The sequence below is a fragment of the Haliotis cracherodii genome, unplaced genomic scaffold, assembly GCF_022045235.1.
Source record: "Haliotis cracherodii isolate W230 unplaced genomic scaffold, xgHalCrac1.p SCAF_13, whole genome shotgun sequence".
Taxonomy (NCBI): domain Eukaryota; kingdom Metazoa; phylum Mollusca; class Gastropoda; order Lepetellida; family Haliotidae; genus Haliotis; species Haliotis cracherodii.
This window is the reverse complement of record NW_027266268.1, coordinates 32,651,997-32,672,689: the sequence shown is the minus strand read 5'-3', so window position 1 is coordinate 32,672,689 and position 20,693 is coordinate 32,651,997. Positions and strand designations below refer to the sequence as shown.

Here is a 20,693-nt window from a genome sequence, read left to right as displayed (position 1 = left end):
TAGTAAGGGGTATGAGATAAGGTAGAGGTAGGGTGCAAGTGTGAGTATTGGTTAAGGATTGGATACTGTTTTTCATATTGGTTAATTTAAGTAAGGGCTGTGGAATAAGGGGTACATGATAAGGAAGGGGAATGGCTGAAGGAATGACAAGGGGATACGGAAGTGGGTATGGAACAAGGGCTATAGGATAAGGAAGCGATATAGGACAAAGAAAGTATGGGATATGGGGTATGGAATAAGGAAGCGGGTATGGAACAAGGGCTATAGGATAAGGAAGCGATATAGGGCAAAGAAAGTATGGGATATGGGGTATGGAATAAAGAAATTGGTGTGGGACAAGAAAGGCATATGAGTGTAGAAAACAAGTGTGTGAGGGAGGGTTGGGATTTAACGCTGATTTGAACAATATTCCAGTTATATCACGGCATGTCAGCTTAATGTGGGAGGAAAGACTGAAGTGATGCAGGTCTTAGACGTTTATCACTGTTGGTGAAACCCACGAACACGGGTATGGTGCTGACAAACCTAGAGACGAAATAATGGCAAACAGGGATTCAAACCCACAATCATAGGTTTCTGGCATGTCCAAAGGACGCATCTCTGCACAGTGAATAGCGGCGCCTTAGATGACTGGGCCACACGTGCCCCCACTGGCATGGGATATGAAGTATGGCATTGGGAATGGGGTATTGGATAAGGAAAACAGGTATGCTGTAAGGGAAAAAGGTTTGAGTGAGTTACAGGGTGCCAACTGTTACAATGTGTTAAATATTACAAGATACGAGCAGGAGATAGGGTATGGGGACAGGGTACTAACTAGAGAAAGGCTTTAAAGGTTGTAAGGGTAGAATGACTCGGATAAGGGTTAAGTGTTTACAAAACAGCAATGGCGAGTGTCTGTAGCCCCTGAGTGACTATGCAGTGCGAGATATTTACAAGTTACTTGTCTGTGAAATCCATCTTAATGCCAACAGCAAACCATATCTCTTTTCACATATTGCTCTTTTCTATGTATTTTTATAATGCTCGCATAGTTTTTGTGACTGTGTAGTTTTATATGCTATTTTAGACATTGTATTTTAAAACAATGAAAATGTGACTTTCTTTTTGAGGCTTTTAAAGCCATATTTATTACAGCCTGTATGTAATAAACAAAAGTCTTTGTAACAGAGTTGACTTGTCTGAATGTTTTCATGCTTGGACTGTCTTTGTGGGATCCCCAGGTTCAGCATACAAAAGATGTTAAAAGATGCGCTCGGCATTAGTGGGCTAAAACAAGGACTGACCAGCTTGGAGTCAGTATACTGTATCTGAGGGGGGTATCCATGTTAAACTCAGGCATGGTATCTCAGTTAAGCCTCAGTTCTATACATGAGGCACCAATATCTTACCCATCGAGATATCATTCCCCATTCAGACAGTGTACTGACTCTGAGCCAACCAGTCCTTGTTTAGCCCCTTAATGCTGCGCGCGAGGCAGAGAAACAAGGCAAGTACAGAGAAAAAACATGACATGATTTTTGACATGGTGTGATCACAACACACAAAGGAGGCTTCGAGTGTCATCTGAACGCAACACAATCAAATGCATCCAAATGACATCTGATAAAACATTCCTATCAGAAATATGTGGGTTCCATCTTGCTCTTGCCACCATGTTTTTGTAAAACTCTGTTCATTAACGCAAGACCAGTGAGTGAGTGAGTATGGTTTTACGCCGCTTTTAGCAATATTCCAGCAATATCACGGCAGGGGACACCAGAAATGGGCTTCACACATTGTACCCATGTCGGGAATCGAACCCAGGTCTTCGGCGTGACGAGCGAACGCTTTAACCACTAGGCTACCCGATCGCCCAACGCAAGACCAGAGTATGACTATGAAATACTATGATTTTGAAACAACAAACACATTAACAGTCTTGTAATGTTAAAACTTTTATTTTCCAATACTGCTGCCTTACAATAATCACTGGTGCATACATAAAAAGTGAGCAAGGCAGCGAAGAACATCCTTGCCACAGGAATGATTGTTGATAAAAGTAGAGACACCCTTGCCATAGGAATAATTGTTGATAAAAGTAGAGACACCCTTGCCACAGGAATGATTGTTGATAAAAGTAGAGACACCATTGCCACAGGAATGATTGTTGATAAAAGTAGAGACACCGTTGCCACAGGAATGATTGTTGATAAAAGTAGAGACACCTTTGCCACAGGAATGATTGTTGATAAAAGTAGAGACACCCTTGCCACAGGAATGATTGTTGATAAAAGTGGAGACATCCTTGACAAGACTGTGCTTTACTACTTTAATCATATTAATCCATCTGTGTTGATATATATGATATCAACACACTCGGGTGAGATTCTATATGTAACACTCATGGCTGTTATCAATGTTATCATCATATAATTTTTTTTTCTGTAATGAATTCATCATGACGAATTTATGACTGCAGTGAATTGATATTTCACCCTAAACAGATCTTAAAATTTAATATGTCGGTACTTGAGTAACAAAATTGGTTAAATTCAGTCATTGTTAACAATTCCATGTGCATCTTCCTGAGGCAAGTGAGTTAACTGACTATAAAACTCTTTGTTAGAGGGGGCACAGGTGGCCCTTTCGTCTAAGGCGCCACAATTGTCTGTGCAGAGTTGCGTCCCTTGGGCACGCCAGAAACCTATGATTGTGGTTTCGCCCCAATTATGTTTCTAGGTTTGTCAGCACCATAACTGTGCTCGTGGGTTTCACCGAAGTGGTAAACGTCTGCATCATGGGTTGAGCGCTGTGTTTTGAGTGGGTTGTTGATCTTGAATCTTTATGGAATCACCGACAACAGACTGTAAATAAAATATGACGCTGTATATGCCCAAGCACTTACAGAGGGGGGTTATTGTGATTTAATAGCCTCTGACTGACCATTCAGAATGGAGTCATTGCCAAATTCATGGTAGAATTAAGATTAGTGCACCTCAATTGGGCAATTACAATCCATGGAGAACCTCACCAACTGGTGTGGCATCATCATTGTCACTGCTTATTGGTGCAAACTTCTCATTTCCAGTTTCAGTGATCTAATCATCAGTACACTTAATTCCAGGTACAATTTTTCCCACTACTTGGATCAAAATCCTTTAAAGTTATATCACTGGGTAACTTTTAACCGAATCAACAGTAGATTCCAAGAAAATGTGTGTGCAGCTGAGTGCTGTTTCTGGCTTAGTTTACGTGAAAATACACAAGTATACAAGATGTAAAACAATGCCTACAGAACAAAAAATACAATTGAAATGGTAAATCAACATGTCTGGTGATTTTTCATCTCAAATTACAAATTTCCAATGACCAAGTTTCTTATCACCCGTTTGTTAACAGGAATTCGCTGAAGGAGTATGGTGTAATTTCTTTCTGCGTATAATATTAAAAACAAAATTCCCCAAATACTGAATCTGCTAGGGGTGGGTGCACTATATGGTATTTCTTATCCACATATATATTTTGAACTTATAAAATTAGGAGAAAATATCTGTGTATGATCTTATTCTATTATGCAGTAATCATGCAAATATGGCATAAGATGAGATGCTGTATGCCGACGTCTCCTGAATGTGGCATCACATCTGCAGTGAGTTGTCTCCGCTGCTATTGTGTGGTCGTGTAGACTGGAGAGAATGTTTTGGCGTCTGTTGGCTGTAACCTGGAACAATGTGTGAGTGAGTGAGAAATAGTGATGAGAGGGTGAGTGAGGGAAAAATAGTAAATGAGTGAGATGGTGAGAGAGGAAAATAGTGAGTGGAAGAGAGGAAAGAACAGTGAGTGAGGGAAAAACAGTGAGTGAGGGAGGGAAACAGTGAGAGGAAGAGAGGGAAAAACAGTGAGTGGGGGAGGGAAACAGTGAGAGGAAGAGAGGGAAAAACAGTGAGTGAGGGAGGGAAACAGTGAGAGGAAGAGAGGGAAAAACAGTGAGTGGGGGAGGGAAACAGTGAGAGGAAGAGAGGGAAAAACAGTGAGTGAGGGAGGGAAACAGTGAGAGGAAGAGAGGGAAAAACAGTGAGTGGGGGAGGGAAACAGTGAGAGGAAGAGAGGGAAAAACAGTGAGTGAGGGAGGGAAACAGTGAGAGGAAGAGAGGGAAAAACAGTGAGTGGGGGAGGGAAACAGTGAGAGGAAGAGAGGGAAAAACAGTGAGTGGGGGAGGGAGGGAAGGAGGGAGGGAAAAACAGGAAGAGGGGAAGAATAGTGAGTGAAGGAGGGACAGAAAAACAGAGGAAGAGGAGAAAGAATAGTGAGTGAGTGAGGGAGGGAAAAACAGAGGAAGAGGAGAAAGAATAGTGTGTGAGGGAAACAGTGAGAGGAAGAGAGGGAATAATAGTGAGTGAGTGAGGGAGAGAAAAACAGAGGAAGAGGAGAAAGAATAGTGAGTGAGGGAAACAGTGAGAGGAAGAGAGGGAATAATAGTGAGTGAGTGAGGGAGAGAAAAACAGAGGAAGAGAGAGAAGAATAGTGAGTGAAGGAGGGAAACAGAGGAAGGAGGGAAAAACAGTGAGTGAGGGAGGGAGGGAAAAATAGGAAGAGAGGGAAGAATAGTGAGTGAGTGAGGGAGGGAAAAACTGAGAAGAAGAGAGGAAAGAATAGTGAGTGAGTGAGGGAGGGAAAAACTGAGAGGAAGAGAGGGAAAAACTGAGTGAGGGAGGGAGAGAAACAGAGGAAGAGAGGGAAGAGTAGTGAGTGAGTGAGGGAGGGAAAACTGAGAAGAAGAGAGGAAAGAATAGTGAGTGAGTGAAGGAGAGAAACTGAGAGGAAGAGAGGGAAAAACTGAGTGAGGGAGGGAGAGAAAAACAGGAAGAGAGGGAAGAATAGTGAGTGAGTGAGGGAGAGAAACTGAGAGGAAGAGAGGGAAAAACAGTGAGTGAGTGAGGGAGAGAAACTGAGAGGAAGAGAGGTAGGAAGAGAGGGAAGAATAGTGAGGGAGAGAAACTGAGAGGAAGAGAGGGAAGAATAGTGAGTGAGTGAGGGAGAGAAACTGAGAGTGGATAGTGAGTGATGAGGATGAACATTGTGTTTTTACACATCTTGAGTGTTATTGAGTACTTGGATGTGGGGTAATTTTAACATTTGAAACGTCTGGGTTCCTTGTTGGTTGAAAATGAACAATCACAAATCTGAAAACACACAATGTCTATCTCCAACGTTTAACACCTAAATACCCAATACAAGTGGAGTGAGTGAGGGAATGTTGTTCAGTATCCCAGTCAGCAGTATTCTGGCTATCTTGACTGCTTGTTGTTTCTTTGTTGTTTAACGCCGCACTCAGCAGTATTTGAGCTATATGATATCTGCAAGTAATTGTATCTGGAAAGACAATTCAGTGATTGACATCATGAGCATCAACCTACTCAATTGGGATACGATGACATGCATCTACCAAGTCAGCGAGCCTGACCACCCGATCCCTTTAGTCGCCTCTTTCGACAAGCATGGTCGCCTTTTACGGAAAGCATAGTCGCCTTTTACGGCAAGGAAACCAGTGACTGAAAGCATGAGCAACAATTCCAACCGAGTGTGTTCGTGGGAGAGTGTGGTAGCTACACAAGAGTTAAACTGTTTGACAGACATTACTTAGAACTTGACGATGACAAAATAGACACAATTTATGGATAACAACTTCTTTAATTACTGTAAACGCAACATTTCAGTATACTGTTGTCAAGAAGTTGTTATCCATGAATAGTGTCTACTCCATACACAACAGTTGTTTACAATGTGATGTCTCACCAGTTCTGTGTGCTGTATTCTGTGTTGTGCTGGTCGTACACATGGAACGTGTACACATGCCGGGATCGTGACGACAGGTTCTGCTCGCTCTTGTGAACCACCTCACCATGGATCAACACCAGCGACCCTAAAGGGCAAGGTCAAACATATGGGTAGAAATTGTCAATGTTTAGCATCAGCAACTCAGAAAATTCTGGCTGGATGCATGATGTCATGAATTACCATGACAACAACCAACCAAGTCACCTGACCACCCAATCCAATCAGTCGCCTTGTATCTGTAATCTTACCTTTCTTAACTTCAGCTGGTACAAATTTCTTGTCATCAAATGTGACGACTTCTCCTGTAAACATGGTGCCTGGTTTTCCTGGACCCCGCTCTGGGTTGATGATCATACGTCGGTTGCCAGCAATGCCATCTGGTGACATCAACACACATCAATGTTACAGCACTATCACATACAGTCAGCCATGTCACACGCTGTAACCCCCTGGGCCCACTTGCACAAAGCGATCTTAGTACTACAGCTATCTTAAGTATATGTTAGAGTATGTGAGTTACAATTTTCGCAGCGCTAAGATGGCTTTGTGCAAGTGGGCACTGATCCTCCGATCTTACGACAGTGTGGGGTGTTTGCGGCACTGGTGGACCATAAAGCTATCTAACAATAGCAATATGAAAGAATCGGTGGTCCTAATGATAGACAACAGAACTTGCTGCTTCAGGTAAACGTTAAAATTTCATTATACAACTGACAAACGATAATCTCCACACACACACACAATCATTCCAAAAACACTAAGACAACACACGACATAATCAGGGTGACATTCTATGCTTAAAACTGTCAACTTTACTGATACAATTCATGCGCCATCATAACAACACCTGAAGTTCCTGAATGAGTTATCTCCCTTGCATCATTCTTTTGAGTAGTATACAGGTTGGTCATTTTAAAATCTCATTAAAATCAGATCTTAGTTCTTGCTATCGCTAAACAAAGACCTGAGGACATCCCATTACGGGTCACGTCAGAACGACCTTTCATCCAACCAATCAGAGCGTCGCTTACCAGATCATGAAAGTGACGGGCGGAATGTGTTTTCTAATCATGAAACCTCGAAAAATTTAACAGAGGGTATTCCGAATGACAGTTACAGGTTTTATGATTATATCCATACAATATCAGCCATCTATAAGCTATTCCAGAATGTTCTTTTTATCAGTTTTAAAATTTTTAATAGAGAATACGTCATAATATGTTTCGAAGCGTAGTCGCCAGTTTGAAACTTGTGGCGTAAAGCTCGAGAAAGCTGCCTTCTGATTGGCTAATGTTGATTTATTGTCAGTCATTTCATTGGTCGGTCAAAGTTCGTGAAAGGTCGTTCTGACGTGACCCGTAATGGGATGTCCTCAGATCTTTGTTAAGCGGTAGCGAAAACTAAGATCTGATTTTAATGAGATTGGTCATTTTACTTCTGTTGAACATACCCCTAAGAGATTAATTAATTAATTGATTAATGCGTCTCCAAATCAATATAACTGCTGACCCCTAACCAAAAATGTGACTCAATATCAATGTGACTCCCCCCACCCCATCCCAAGTGGAATGACACATTATCTTAATCCAATCAAACAGCAAATAGCACTGCTTATTAGCGCTGATTGGTAGTGGAGAAGGTGTCAACAAACTTGAACTGGAGTGGTCAATGACTCCTAGTTTGACACAAGTGGGTAGAACTCTTGACCCCAGCAGTGATAACTCACCGGATGCCTATTGTGTAATTCCTATTATTTTAATGACATTGTTATGTACTTGTTACAACTGCTGCTCAATAAACTGTGTTTGTGTTTATATTCAAGCTGGTATTTCCGCTATCCAAAGTGTGCAGTGAGGTCATCTTATTGTTGATAGTCATTTTGCAGACATAAATGTGAAGTTTCATTAATGCAAACAAAGACCACTCGCATTTTTTGCATCTAATTCACTCTCACATTAATTTCAAGATTCTTTAATTAGCCAGACCTTTCTGTGATCAGCCCGTGGTCCAGGAACATATTCTGCCCGTGCTGTTATGAATTTAATGGTGCCTTTAGCATGTGGAATACTGAATGACAATTCTACTGGTGAAAATCCATACCTTTGTGAGATCCTGGGATAAACCACAGACAGCCATTGTCCACTGTGGCGTCTTCCAGTGCCATCCAGATCCCCACCAGCTTCATGGGGTCGGTGTACAGGAACGTGGAGTCCTGGTGCGGCACCACTGTAGGGGAGACACCAGATATACCGTCATACCGCTCGTTAACACCAATGGTTAAAATTCGAAGGCATCATTATAACAATTGAAACCTCTGGGCGACTGTATTATTGAGTGATTCAGATTTTACGCTGCCTTAAGAATATTCAGAGATATTCTCTGTGACCAACCATGAGTGAGTGAGTGAGTGAGTGAGTGAGTGAGTGAGTGAGTGAGTGAGTGAGTGAGTGAGTGAGTGAGTGAGTGAGTGAGTGAGTGAGTGAGTGAGTGAGTGAGTGAGTGAGTGAGTGAGTGAGTGAGTGAGTGAGTGAGTGAGTGAGTGAGTGAGTGAGTGAGTGAGTGAGTGAGTGAGTGAGTGAGTGAGTGAGTGAGTGAGTGAGTGAGTGAGTGAGTGAGTGAGTGAGTGAGTGAGTGAGTGAGTGAGTGAGTGAGTGAGTGAGTGAGTGAGTGAGTGAGTGAGTGAGTGAGTGAGTGAGTGAGTGAGTGAGTGAGTGAGTGAGTGAGTGAGTGAGTGAGTGAGTGAGTGAGTGAGTGAGTATGGTTTTACGCCACTTTTAGCAATATTCCAGCAATATCACGGTGTGGGAAACCAGAAATGGGCTTCACACATTGTACCCATGTCGGGAATCGAACCCAGGTCTTCGGCGTGATGAGCAAACGCTTTAACCACTAGGCTACCAGACCGCCCCTGACCAACCATGAAATAAGGGACCTTATGGGTGAAAAATAACATTTTGACTTTTCATTGTATTTTATCTTCGGAACACAAAAATACAATTAACATGCTTCCAATCAAATTTATTACAGAGATACATTTGGACTCATTTTCCGACTTATAAATATTTAAATAATAATTGCAGTTTTCAGACACAATGTCCGATGAATCGAAAGTAGACATGTATGCTGAAAGGTTTTGAAATAATGTTTTTGTTACATTATGAGTGAGTGAGTTGGGTTTTACGCCGCTTTTAACAGTATTCCAGTTATATCGCGGCGTGTCGGCTTAATGTGGGAGGAAAGCCCGAAGTGATGCAGGCCTGAGATGTTTACCACTTCGATGAAACCCACGAGCATGGGTATGGTGCTGACAAACCTAGAAACATAATCGGGGCGAACCGGGATTCGAACCCACAATCATAGATTTCTGGCGTGCCCAAGGGACGCAACTCTGCACAGCAAATTGCGGCGCCTGTTACATTATGAACTAACAAGAGATAAATAAGATATTTTTGTATGGCCCACACACATGGCGATCTTCACTAAAGTAAATTGACGTCAAACGTCTTTACAACATCACATCACAATTGTATCCTAGCACCTGAAAGGTCTCCTGGGGGGTCACATATTTCGATATTCAGGGGGACACCAGAAATAGACTTCCCATATTGTACCCATGTAGGGAATCAAACCCAGCACCTAGGCATGACGGATGAACAAATGTTTCAACCACACCACTACCCTTACGCCATAACCAACAGTTTAAGCTTTAGGTTTCAAATGCTATATTTCCAGGGTATCAAATACTCAATCACACATGATAATCTAAAAATATTCTTACATCTGTGAGATATCTTATGCTTCATGTGGATTCTGGGTAAGATAAATGTGCCAGGCTCCCTGCTGAATGTATTGGGTAGTCAGGCTCGGTTATTTGGTCAATAACATGTCATCATAAACCAATTGCATGGATGGATGCTCATGATGTCAATCCCTGGATTATCTGGCCCAGACTTGATTATTAACATACCATCGTCATACAGCTGGAATGTTGCTGAGTGCAGCGTTAAACAACAAACAAACGTATGCGTCCAAGACAACCAAACTACAGTCCTACTCTTCCACTGAAGTTTCACTCTTTGATAAATTGATAAATAATAAAGTGATTTGATAAATGTCACTAAATAATATTTCAAAACGTTCTCTCACGCCAAGAGTGAGTATTGTTTTACGCCGCTTTATTTCAGCAATATCACAGCGGGGGACACCAGACATGGGCTTCGCACATTGTACCCTTGTGGCGAAACGGACTTGGGTCTTCGGTGTGACAAGCGAACACTTTAACCTCTGGGCTACCCTACCCTGCTGTGCCATAAATGTTCACAGAGCTTCTAAACCACCTCACTCACCCTAGTTTTGTATTAAGACAAATAAGCTTTAATAATTACCTTCACCTCCGATGCCAGGTTGCTGAAATGTGATGAGAAATACTCTTCAGATAAAGACAGGAAACAAGAACTTATGATGAGGCACCAAATTATTTTCTTGTTTTATGAGTGAGTGAGTGAGTGAGTTTGCCGCCGCTTTTAACATTATTCCAGTTATATCACAGCGTGTCAGCTTAATGTGGGAGGAAAGCCTGAAGTGATGCAGGTCTTAGACATTTACCACTTTGGTGAAACCCACGAGCACGGGTATGGTGCTGACAAACCTAGAAACATAATCAGGGCGAACTGGGATTCAAACCCACAATCATAGATTTCTGGTGTGCCCAAGGGACACAACTCTGCACAGCGATCATGGCACCTCAGACGACGAAGCCATCTGTGCCTCACTGTTCTATGGGTGAAGTAACAGTAATTGTGTGGGGGATGCTTTTTCGTCAATTTCCAGTTCATTGGGACCGTCTGGACGATCACTGACCAAAAGGTGTTCAAAAATGGTAGTGCTTGTTACCCTGCCTGGCATTCGGCATTAAGGGGATAAAACATGGACTGGTCAGTTTGAAGTCAGTATGAGTGAAACTTTCTTGAATGCGATGACTTTAAACCCCATTTCACCTTACCTCACCTCCAACACACTGGCAGACCTTTCAAACAAGCCAACATATGGAATTTTCAAATATATAAATGCAACAATCTTTCTTGAAACAAACTGCCAGTCTGAGTGAGTGAGTGAGTTGGGTTTAACGCCGCTTTTAACATTATTCCAGTTATATCACGGCGTGTCAGCTTAATGTGGGAGGAAAGCCCGAAGTGATGCAGGTCTCAGACGGTTACCACTTCGGTGAAACCCACGAGCACGGGTATGGTGCTGACAAACCTAGAAACATAATTGGGGCGAACCGGGATTCGAACCCACAATCATAGGTTTCTGGCGTGTCCAGGGGACGCAACTCTGCACAGCGAATCGCGGCGCCTTAGACGACTGGGCCACCTGTGCCCCCCTGCCAGTCTGAGCTGATGGCTGGACCAATAATGACAGTAAAGCTGAACTTCTCTTCAGCTCACTGATCTTCAATAGGAGTTGATAACAAAACAAGTTCATAATAAATTGAATTAATAACAAGGCACAAAGTGAGCAGGGCTCACTAATACCCCTGACTTCGACTAACATATTTCTAAGTTAAAAAAAAAGAAAAAAAAGGCAATCTTTTTTTAGAAAATCCACTTATCGAAATTAAACTTTACACTGCACCTCTCCTATTGGAAGAGAAAGTATTCACCAAGTATGAAGTATCAATGCAGTAGTTTTCAAGTTATAGGTCGCACAAAAAAATGTACTTGGAAGGACAGATGGATGGGCAAACGGATGGGCAGACGGATGGACGGAATTCCTTGGTATAACTATATACCTACGCCATTTTAGGTCAGGGGTAAAACAAAAGGAGTTAATTATAATATGAGTTCACAACAAAACAAGTTAATAACAAGATGAATTAATAATAAAACAAGTCCATAATAAAATTAATTAAGGTAAGGTAAGGTAACATGATTATTTTGTATACTTGTTATTTAACGCCGCACTCAGCAATATTCCAGCCAAATGACGGTGGTTTCTAAATAATCGAGTCTGGATCAGACAATTCGGTGATTGACATCATGAGCATCGATCAACACAATTGGGATACGATGACATGCATCAACCAAGTTAGCGAGTCTGACCATCCGATCCCGTTCGTTGCCTCTTACGACAAGCATAGTCTCCTTTTACGGCAAGAATGAGTTGCTGAAGACCTTCATGGGTTACCTTGAAGATGTACATGCTCTGACACACGGTGGGCTCCACCATCCCAACAGCTCGCAACATATCCTGAAACCAGAACACTTTACATGTATACTAAATGACACCCCTTGGAAAATAAAGGCACAAGGAAATTTATATTTCAATAATCAGAACATTTTGTTGAGCCCAACTAACTATGCATACACAAAATCTTGAACACAAATGGCTGTGTAAAGAGTGTAGATTTTTCCACTATGGTTACCACGGCGATGCTCACAACAGCGCCACACAAACAGGCCATGAATTATTCTAACTTAAATTTCAGTCAGGTGTGTTAAAAGGTTTAAATTTTTTTGCTTAACTTTCAGGTTTTAAGGTCCTGGAATCCCAAAACCAAAATAAGTTAGGAACCAGTTAGCTCAATCATAGACTATTCTGAAGGTTCAAAATCATGAACAGGAAGTGGAAGTTTCAAGGTGAAGGACAAAATAACAAATGAAATCACGTGAGGTGGGGACTGAGAAGACAGACGGGGATGATTATCTATTTAAGTAATGATGAATTTAAACTCGGCCAAAGTCAAAATGCACTCGACCATGACATTTTAAAATCCTGCAGTCTGATTGGTCAGTCAGCAGTATTGAATCTACGTCAGACCATGACTTTGCTGATGGCTGCATCATCATTAAGGAACTATCTATGTAAAAGTCCTTCTTTCCCCAAACAATCCAAGAGGCAATTTCAAACACTGATCCGACTTCCGAAAATAGCTAAACAAGAAAAGAGCATTAACACTATTTCTCGCTATGGGGCATATTAGAATTTTGTTTACTCAAATGGTAGTAAATAAAATGGAAGTTAACATTAACTATAAAAAAAAGGTCCTATAAAGTCTTAGGAAGTGATCGGCATTGGGGTGTATTTACGTCACAAGAAAATCTGATTTTCGAACTTAGTCTTCATAGGTATGCATATTTTCACTCATGTAACTTCAGAAGTTTCTCAGAAAGGTTTCCCCATTGCAGACACTATGCACTAAATAAAAAATAATAACATGGATCAAGGGTCATAACTGTGTATGCACAAAGTCTAAAAACATGTAGCAAGGGATGTAACTCTTGAAAACATAATTTATGACACCAATTTTCAAACTCAGTCTTGACAAGTATCTCTTAGATAAGCATGTAAACTTTCATTCATACAACTTTAATAGTTTTTGAGTGTGCACAAAGTTGAAAAGCACGGAGCAAGGGCCATAACTCAATTTAAGATACCAATTTTGGAACTCATTTGAGATCTTGACCAGTAACAATTTCATTTCTCAAACTTAAATAGTTTTTGAGAACATTTGTTGCACGAAGACCATATATCCCATGCCCCACTTCATGGCAAAGGATAATAACATGCTGTGTTCCTAGATTATTCAGACCATGTTTACCAATTTATCATCCAAATCTGGCTTCCACAGGAGATATCCTTGGGTGAGATCAAGCGATATCTACATTGTAGATATCGCTGTTATGAAATGGCATCACAATTCTTTGCAGACCACTGTGACGTCATTGGTTACCATGACGTCACAATCAAATGACATCACTAATGGCTCTGCTACTGAAGCTGTTAGCAGTAATTTTACGCTTAAGACAATACTTATTACTGTGTACAAACTGAAAATGTTAGAAGAATGATGTTGGATTATAAATAAAATCTCACCCTCATGTCTTTTGATATAAAATATATCAACACTTGTTGATCAACTTTTATCAACTTGTGTTGATATATTTGATATCAAAGACACGAGGGGGAGATTCCCTATACTATTAAAAAGAATTAAGGAACCTCGATTTCTTTCAGATGGCCCTTAACTATTTTGCCATGCCATCACAGATTAACATTAACCATGATAACAATGTGAAATAATCGGGTGATCCTCAACTTTATTTGAGAAGTACACTTTGCAGAAAGCTTGACAATTCTTGGAATGTTATTCCAGCTGTGGAACTCACCTTCATTCTATCGCTGAAGGTGACCCGTCTGAACACCGGGTTCAGAATATGGAGAGCTGAAAAAAACGTAAATATCTCATTATTTCTTTACATTTCATCTCATGGAACATATTTTCTTTAATATCAGGGAGTGAGTGAGTGAGTGAGTGTGGTTTTATGCTGCTTTTTGCAATATTCCAGGAATATCATTGCACGGACACCGGAAATTTGCTATTTAAATTGTAACCATGTGGGGAATTGAACCCAGGTCCTCAGCATGAAAGCAAACACTTTAACCACTTGGCTACCCCACTGATCCTCTTCAATATGAGTTCGGGCATGTCTAAGGCGCAGCGATTCGCTGTGCAGAGTTGTGTCCCTTGTGCATGCCAGAAACCTATGATTGTGGGTTCGAATGCTGGTTCACCCCGACTAATTTTCTAGGTCTGTCAGCACCATACCTGTGGGTTTCACCGAAGTGGTAAACGTCTGAGACCTGCATCACTTCGGGCTTTCCTCCCACATTAAGCTGACACAATGCGATATAACTGTAATACTATTAAAAGCGGCGTAAAACCCAACACACTCACTATATATGAGTGAGCAAGCATGTTTCATGCAGCTTCTAGCAATATGCCAGCTTTCACATGTTGAATGTCACACTCATTTGCTAGCTACATGACGGCGGTCTGTAAAGAATCGACTCTGGAGCAGAAAATCCAGTGATTGATATTAAGAGCAATGATCCACGATGCTGGACAACGCTGACACCCAATCAACAAAGCCTGACCACTGGATCTATTTGGTCGCCACTTACGACAAGCACGGGTTGCTGGTGACCAAATCTAACCTAGAATGCCCATGGAGTATGCTTAACAAAAACCCACGTGGAGACTCAAACCAGGGGACTGTGAGTGACAGCTTTCACCACAAGGCTACCCAATCACACCCTTAATCACGTTAAATATAATGAAATATTATAACATTACAGATGCGAGTGAGTGAGTGAGTGGGTGAGTGAGTGGGTGGTTGGGTAGTTGAGTGAGTGAGTGGTTGAGTGAGTGGTTGAGTGGTTGAGTGAGTGGGTGGGTTGAGTGAGTGAGTGAGTGAGTGAGTGAGTGAGTGAGTGAGTGAGTGAGTGAGTGAATGAGTGAGTGGGTTGGTGGGTGAGTGGTTGAGTGGTTGAGTGAGTGGTTGAGTGAGTGGTTGAGTGGTTGAGTGAGTGAGTGGGTGAGTGAGTTGATGGATGGATGGATGGATGGATGGATGGATGGGTGTGACTGTTGGGTTTAACACTGCTTTGAACAGTATTACAGTTTTATCGTTATATCACCGTGAGACTGCTTGATGTGGAAGGAAAGCCCTAGGTGATGCATGTATTAGAACACCTTCTTTGAAACCATGAGCACAGGTATGGTGGTGACAAACCTAGAAACAAAATCAGGGGGATACAGAACCGTCTTTCCAGAGCCGTTTCTGTGTTTAACTTATAAACCATGCAACAGATTTTACAATCCACGACATAACCAAGTCTTAGAACAGATCTGAAACTTTCAACAGAGGTGGATAAAACCCAAGTGATGAGCTGTGGACTTACCATGGCCTATTTTGTTGACTGAGTGCTGCTTGTCCACTTGCAGCACCCCTGAGGACAAACGACCAGCATACTAGACTAACATGAAATCTTATATTACACAATGCACGTCTCTCCTCTAAAATTAAACAAATAATTTTCCTGATGTTGATATCATGTGGAATAGCATGTGATAGCATGTTACTACACATGATATAAATGGTATATGCTCTGACTAATGAGCATACCGTATTCGACATGATAAGCGCCCCCGCTCTAATAAGCACCTCTTCCGATTAATCACACAAGACTTATTTATTCATGTATAATACACACTCATGGGTCATATATGCAACCTTAATTATGAGCAATTAAATTCTGGAAAATATATCTGTCGTACATAAACATTTCAGGCTGTGAGCATAAACCATGGAATTTACGATCTTTCAACTCTGTTTTTTTCCACAAAAATAATATTCTAATAAGAGCCCCCTATTTTTATTTTGGAGAACGCCCTGGACGCTTATTAGGTCGAAAACAGTATTATTTTTTACAAGTACACAAGTATTGAAAACATTAAATAACAGCAAAAGATTCCTATTTTAGAGTACTGACAGAATGTTCTTGCAGAATTTGGCACAAATGGTCGTGGTCTTCGTCAGGCTTTTATCTGCTTATCATATGTTTATGTAATTTTATCACCAGGAAATGAGACAAAAGAAAAAAACCCACTTAGCTGGAGAAACTTCATGCTTGAACATATTGTAATGAAATTTTGTATAGATAACAAGCACAATATTCTCTTTGTGTCATCAGTCGACTAAGGGATTTCAGAACACTTATCTACACGGTCAATCTTTTGATGGAAATGCTTCTTTATCTTGTTTATAAGAATACATCAAACATTTATCATCTCGACAGTTCTCTCACCTTCTTTATCAAGTGCACCCTTCTCGAAGAAAAATCGAATTTTATCACCACTTGTCATGAAATAGTCATCATTTGTCTGAAAATATCAATCCAAATTTTAAAAAATACAATAGAGAGAAAGTTCGGTAAACACTGCTTTCAACACTTTTGCAAAATCATGGATGTGTCAGGAAAGCTTGAGGTGTTTGGAAACTTGAGGTGTTAGGAAAGCTTGAGGTGTTAGGAAAGCTTGAGGTGTTAGGAAAGCTTGAAGTGTCAGGAAAACTTGAGGTGTCAGGAAAGCATGAGGTGTTAGGAAAGCTTGAAGTGTTAGGAAAGCTTGAGGTGTTAGGAAAGCTTGAGCTGTTAGGAAAGCTTGGGGTGTTAGGAAAGCTTGAAGTGTCACGAAAGCTTGAAGTGTCACGAAAGCTTGAAGTGTTAGGGAAGCTTGAAGTGTTAGGAAAGCTTGAGGTGTTAGGAAAGCTTGAGGTGTTAGGAAAGCTTGAGGTGTCAGGAAACCTGTTAGGAAAGCCTGTTAGGAAAGCTTGATGTGTTAGGAAAGCTTGAAGTGTCAGGAAAGCTTGAAGTGTCAGGAAAGCTTGAAGTGTTAGGAGAGCCTGTCATGTTAGGAAAGCTTGAGGTTTTAGGAAAGCCTGTCGTGTTAGGAAAGCCTGATGTGTTAGTAAAGCTTAAAGTTTCAGGAAAGCTTGATGTGTCACGCGTGGCCCAGTCGTCTGAGGCAAAGCGATTTGCTGTGCAGAGTTGCGTCCGAGGGCATGCCAGAGACCTATGATTGTGTGTCTGAAACCTGGTTCGCCCGGATTATGTTTTTTAGGTTTGTCAGCACCATACCCGTGCTCGCAGGGTTTCACCGAAGTGGTAAACGTCTGAGACCTGCATCACCTCGGGCTTTCCTCCTACATTAAGCGCCGCGATATAACTGGAATACTCTTAATAGCGATGTTAAACCCAACTCACTCATTCACTGTATCAAAATGGTATGTCTGGTACCTAACCTGGGCCACCATCCTGACAACATCTTCTTGTCATGATGAAAAGAATATCAACAAATCTGTATTCACTAACGCAAGCCATTCAGGTTCTCAAGTTCTAAGACAGAGGACTCATGACAGTACATTATTACCATATTACTAATTTAGAATAAAACAGAACATTTTCAAGAATAATAGGACTTCTCCACCCTTCATCCATTGTTCCAACAATTGCACCATTTTATCCACCTGTTGATGAATGGTTACCATGGTTACCTGTTCTGTGGTAGAGAAAATGGTGTGGTGCTGTGCTGGGTCCATGGCGTTGATGATGTTGCTGCATTCATGACGTAGTGCCGATATATCAGTGTCGTCAAGGAAATTTGGGATGACAGCATAACCGTCTTTCTGGAGCTGTGTGCGAGGAAAACTCTGTCATACATGATTCAACCTTATTTTACCGATGACCAGGGTCAATAATAGAGTAGTTGCCATAGGAAGGTGCATCTTCCCAAGGCACGAGAGTTAACTGACACTAAAAGTCCAGTTCCCACCCTTCCCGAACTAGGTTGGAATTATGGAGTTACATTTTGACTGGACATAGTCCAATCAAAATCGTGCAACAAAATCAAAATTCGGTTTGTAAACTGTCAAGCAGATTTCGGTCAATTGCAGGATTTGTAAAGCATGTGCATCGCCAACTCCTTGTCAACAGATATTTTCCAAATTGTTTCATGATTTAAATCATGGTGCTCACATGATTTGATGCACTTCGCGATGCTTAGAAGTGGCATAACTGATAATAGCCACTTGTGGCGCTACGATCGAGCCCAGTAATTCCAGCCTAGTTCGGCAAGGGTGGAAACTGGACTTTTAAAGTCAGTTACCTCTGGTGCCCCGGAAGATGAGGTAGGTGTTGTTTGCTTTAAGACTGTGCAATGTTAGTGAACTACAGTTACACATTTTCAAGTGTGTCATTACCAGTAAGTAACAAAGGAGTCAGCACCTTCAATTAGGGCTGTTGGGTAATTCAAACCATATCTTTTATGGCTGTAATCAATACTGCATGGTTCTGTATACTACATAGAGAACAGCAATACCAAAAACTGTAAAAACTTTTGTTATACTTTTGAATAAAAAACGACAAAACAAAAGCTTCTCGTGCTGTTATGGATAAAACTTGTCAGCTAAATATCTCAATCTCATTGACTGTCTTCTTATGACATAGCCAGTAGTTGGTTGGTTTGTTGCCGCACTCAGCAATATTCCACCTATATGACAGCGGTCTGTAAATAATTGAGTCTGGACCAGACAATCCAGTGATTAATCTCACGAGCATCGATCCATGCAATTGGGATCGATGACATGCATCAACCAAGTCAGCGAGCCTGACCACCCGATCCCGCTAGTCGCCGTCTACGACAAGCAGTCACCGTTTACGGCAAGCATGGGTTGCTGAAGACCTATTCCACCTCGGATCTTCACGGGTTCATAGCCAGTACACACAGCTTACAGATGGACACCTTTTTGTCAAAAGTTTGCTCAGTTTTTTGTTTTGCTTGACCATCAGCTAATAACAGGAATAAAGGAGAGCGGGTCACGTTTGGCTTAATGTATTAGTAATGTTGCTGGCCATGGACAAACAATTTGTATATAAATTTGTTGTGTTTATGTAAATATTGTACATTGGTTTCAAGATTCATTCCCTATTGTTATAGTGATGGCTTATTAAAATCTTAATTTTGAAATTTCGGGTGGTTTTCTACTCCTTTTACCTCGTACATTTATTAAACTATATATTAATATATCAGGAACAATAAAAAGTTTTAATAAAAATGTGTATTTTTACAAAAAGTTCCTGGGGTCTTCTCTCTTGTACATGTAGCAGGGCGTGGAGTCATCCCACAGATGACATCCTTACCTTGTCAGCTTGCTGACGGGGTTAACCTCTTTGGTCATGTGGACAAGGCATCTGACCTCTGATCAGAATGTATGTGGTTCGAATCCCATCACGGGACTCTGAAATTTTATGGCCGCTACATACACTACATGTGGAGGAACATGGTGTTGACAAAACTGTGAAATACTGACGATGTTTTTAAGTCTAATTTGAATAAAAAACATACTATTTTGCACATATCCTCTCTGAAAAAACTTGTAATTAAATATTACAATATCATATAGGTAATAATTTCATGCAGAAGCATAATAATATGTTCATTGAATTCACAAAACAATTTTAACTTCTTATGTGAAGAAGCCAAACTGTGATGATTAAACAATCTTTTCTAAATGTAGGTCTATCATGTCTATATCAGTGTCCTTCGTGGATCACTAAAACAGTGCCTCGCGATTACAACATATGGGAGATAACTCTTCGCACCTTGGGTGAGCTTATCGGAGTAAATATTCCCGGATGTGTATTCCGCGATATTGATCCCACCAGTTGGATATTCCTACATAAACGAAAAAATCATGGGCATGGATTGCACTGAGCGTCTGACACTGTCACTGGATTGACGGACAGTTATCCCGTATTTCCAAACCTCGATTTCCAACATGCGAAGCCATGTGCTTAGCAAGGGTCTAGATCGGTGAGCTGCTGTTAGATATTATTTTTATCAAACACATGTCAGTGATTTTACTAACCATCTCTGTCGCCCAGGCATTACAAGTGGACATCGGCCCACATAATACACAGTTTAGCTACGTAATCCACGATGCGCTGTCGAGTTGAAGACTCCAACATGCGGTAATGGCTTCACAAACCCACCCGACTACACCCTCAAAATGAGGCAGGTTTACGACAGCAATCAAAATATAATCGTTAAACGATGAGTGAAATCTGCATTGACATACGTTGACATATTAATAAGCAAGACGTTTCTAACTGCTGTAAGTTAATCCTTTTGGGTAATGACCTGGAAATAAATCAGAATGAAAGAAAATTAACCTGAGATTTGACTCCCTCGAAGTCCATATCTGGCGACCTTTAAATCGACCTCGACCTACTAGTATGCGAAGAACAAGATCAAGGTCACAGAGTTTTGCGCTGAGCCCCCTCAGTCTCCCTTGTGATGGTAGACTGACATTTAGTCTCTGAAATGACCCTTTTATAAAAAAAAAACCAAACAAACAAACCAGTTGTTGAATTATAGTTATAAAATAAGAATAAAAGGATCCCATAGAATTTCTTCATTTTCAGATACAGCAGTAATCTAGACTTGCCGAACATTATAGACTTGCATGGG

General features: G+C 41.1%; 1 protein-coding gene across 1 annotated transcript; it reads right to left on the bottom strand.

Moving 5' to 3' along the window:
• Positions 1 to 1,952: 1,952 nt before the first annotated feature.
• On the bottom strand, positions 1,953 to 20,444 carry LOC139459192 (phytanoyl-CoA dioxygenase domain-containing protein 1-like). Its single transcript, XM_071240646.1, has 11 exons — positions 20,396 to 20,444; positions 17,719 to 17,856; positions 16,472 to 16,547; positions 15,566 to 15,613; positions 13,990 to 14,045; positions 12,008 to 12,070; positions 10,207 to 10,228; positions 7,922 to 8,047; positions 6,070 to 6,198; positions 5,780 to 5,906; positions 1,953 to 3,703 (listed from the first exon to the last, which is right to left on the bottom strand). The coding sequence occupies exons 1-11, from the start codon at positions 20,420 to 20,422 to the stop codon at positions 3,649 to 3,651; spliced, it is 867 nt and encodes a 288-aa protein (XP_071096747.1). The 5' UTR covers positions 20,423 to 20,444; the 3' UTR covers positions 1,953 to 3,648.
• Positions 20,445 to 20,693: the final 249 nt, after the last annotated feature.

What these genes read in the sequence shown, in the direction of transcription:
- LOC139459192 (XM_071240646.1), bottom strand. Translation starts at nt 20,422, where the DNA reads ATGGACTTCGAGGGAGTCAAATCTCAG. An exon ending in TTTTCTCTACCACAGAACAG is followed by an intron (nt 16,548 to 17,718) that starts GTAACCATGGTA and finishes TGATATTTTCAG; the next exon opens with ACAAATGATGACTATTTCAT. An exon ending in GAATACAGCACACAGAACTG is followed by an intron (nt 3,704 to 5,779) that starts GTGAGACATCAC and finishes ACATTGTTCCAG; the next exon opens with GTTACAGCCAACAGACGCCA.